We start from the raw sequence: 2,500 nt of genomic DNA, 5'->3' as shown, positions 1-2,500 counted from the left end.
GCATCAAAATAAACATATTAACAATTAATAATTAATAGATAAATAAGCTAATAAAAGTAAGCACTTTCTCATTTCCTCACTCACTCACCTCCCCCACTCTCCCCTCTTCCCCACAGTCGCCACGTCTTCGAAGTCCCCATCAAGAACTGCCTCGCGGGTTTCAACTTCATCAAATGCCTGAAGTTCTGCCCGCCCATGTTCGACCCTGTGTGCGGTACCGACGGCAAGACCTACAGCAATGAGTGTTTCCTTCAGATGGAGAACTGCCGCACCCGCAGTCTTGGCCGCAGTCTTGTTACCCGCATTTATCATGGCAAGTGCGGCCAGCCAGTTCCCGAGGCGAAACTTTACATGTTCAGATAAAAATTTACAGCATGAGAGAAAAGAAGAATGCAAGAGAAATTCAATTCCTTTTCCCATTTTTTTATGTGATAAAATGTGAAATTTGAGGGTGGACTACAAGTACATATAGCTTTTTTCTGGAGATTTTTCTGTTTAGCAAAAGCTTTGTTGTGTAGGTTTTAATGTTCTAATCGGGATATAATACTGATTAAAACTGTATTTATTGAATTTATTTGTCTTCAAAAAGCCATCAATTATATATTTTATTTCTGTTTAATATATTCACTTATTTCATATCTGTCATTTAATGCATTTGATTAATTATTCATCTATTTATACACTAATATTGCTAACTATATTTATCATGTACTTATTCATATATCAATGATTACCCATTATTATTGCTAAATAAATGCCTACAGACTAGCCCTAACATTTCCTTCTTTTAAAAAAATTATCACACAATAAGCTTCTTAGTAAAACATGGGAAGTGATTTTCATAGCACTTTACAAATAGGAGAAAGTCATATATTATAAAAATCAATACTACAGTAAATGGAAATTTTAGAAATTTGGCAGATAACTACAATACCTTGTATTTGTCTCTTTTAGTATTTGTTCTTGGGATTAGGCTACAGTTACCTCATAAAAGTCCCCGATGTCTTTTTTTCTCTCTCTCTTTTTTGTCATTAATTGCTTATCAGAATGATGCCCAGATTTCTTAACTGTGCAGTTGTTGAGTTAAATCTTGCATATATTTTCCCTAAAAATTAATCTAAAAAAAAAAGTCAATGATACCAACAGATCTTTTCATTTTAACTGCTGCATAATTCCCACACATTATAAAGAAAATCACCTCTCAGGTTTTACTAAGCTAACAGACAAAATCCCAGTAACCCGAGAAAAAACATATCAAGGTTTATACGTTCTTGACAAGCGTGGAGCTTGTAATCTTTACAATATATTTTCTCTAGTATAAAATTTCCCTTTGACTCTCTAATTGAACTGAGTTGAATTACATTACCTATTAATTTCTAGAGCCTCCCAACCCCTCCAATAGACAACATAACACCTTGACATACATGTTGATTTGTTAATTATTTATTCGCAGCTTTCTTAATTTATTCATATTTATTTAATCTACTGTGTTATGTTATGAATATTCCCAGTTGAAGAAGCGTCTGCTGTGATACTACATATATATAATTTTTTTTCTCTCCTCCCCAACAAAAGATAAAACTCTTTTCTTGTAGATGTGCTAAGGCTAAGCCATCATAAGTTAGTAGTTGTTAGTAGGTTTGTTTGTACTCTAAGTTTGTTAGAAGGCAAATTGTTAGCCATGTTGATGTGGAATTAGTCCATGTTTATATATACACATTTTAGAGGCGCATAAAAATGGCCTATGTAGAGCTTGGTCAAAGGAGCTGGCGTATTTTATTCAGTATTCTGAATGACTTAAGTTATTTAAGTTTCTTGATTACCTAATTAAGAGTTATGCTATTATTATTACCTGAATATGTAACATGTGTAACACAATGTTGTTATATGGTATACATTCTTTTTGAATTATATATGTGCAATAAATGTTTTCCTTGAAAAGGGAGAAGTTTGGTTTTATTTAGAATCCATTCATGTAAAATATGACATATTGACCATATACAAAGGAGTTAATTTAAAATAAAATAAAAATGTAGCACTATATTCTTTTTTTTTCTTTTTTTTAAGAAAAGATTGATCCATCACTTATTTATGACCCAATCAATTTAATTCATCAGAGTAATCTCACTATAACTTATTTTCATGCTGGAATCTACAAGCCAACACATAATCCTGTGGTCCCACCCCAGACCCCTGGGGATTCAGAGGTAGAACTGGTGGCTCATGGGCCAAATTCAAATTGCCCCAGAGCAATATAGAAAATGGATCCATTGGAAAATCATTTGATGAAATGGGTCCTCCAGGGTGAAAAGCTATGGAAACATTACTGTAGTTGTTTGCTGTATATAAAAATATTTTTTCTAAAACTGTTACAAAGGGCACATTTCAAATGAGGAAGACCAAGACTAGCTCTATTACCTTACCAAAATATTCCAAATTTTGTCTACCCATAGCAGTACATAACAGTAATTATGCACCCTCCACATCTCTTGAATAGGAG

The 2,500-nt window shown here is 33.1% G+C and overlaps 1 protein-coding gene across 1 annotated transcript in view; it reads left to right on the top strand.

Annotated features, from left to right (window-relative positions):
• The window catches only part of LOC113820976 (serine protease inhibitor dipetalogastin), a 67,750-nt gene extending 65,802 nt beyond the window's left edge, over positions 1 to 1,948 (top strand). The window contains exon 10 of the mRNA XM_070126423.1: positions 117 to 1,948. Coding sequence (XP_069982524.1) covers positions 117 to 363 — 247 coding nt within the window. The 3' untranslated portion in view covers positions 364 to 1,948. The remainder of the gene's footprint in view (positions 1 to 116) is intronic.
• The last annotated feature ends 552 nt before the right edge of the window (positions 1,949 to 2,500 follow it).

Source organism: Penaeus vannamei, chromosome 10, assembly GCF_042767895.1.
Source record: "Penaeus vannamei isolate JL-2024 chromosome 10, ASM4276789v1, whole genome shotgun sequence".
NCBI lineage: Eukaryota > Metazoa > Arthropoda > Malacostraca > Decapoda > Penaeidae > Penaeus > Penaeus vannamei.
The sequence above is the reverse complement of the archived record's forward strand: the minus strand, read 5'-3'. Positions and strand labels throughout refer to the sequence as shown.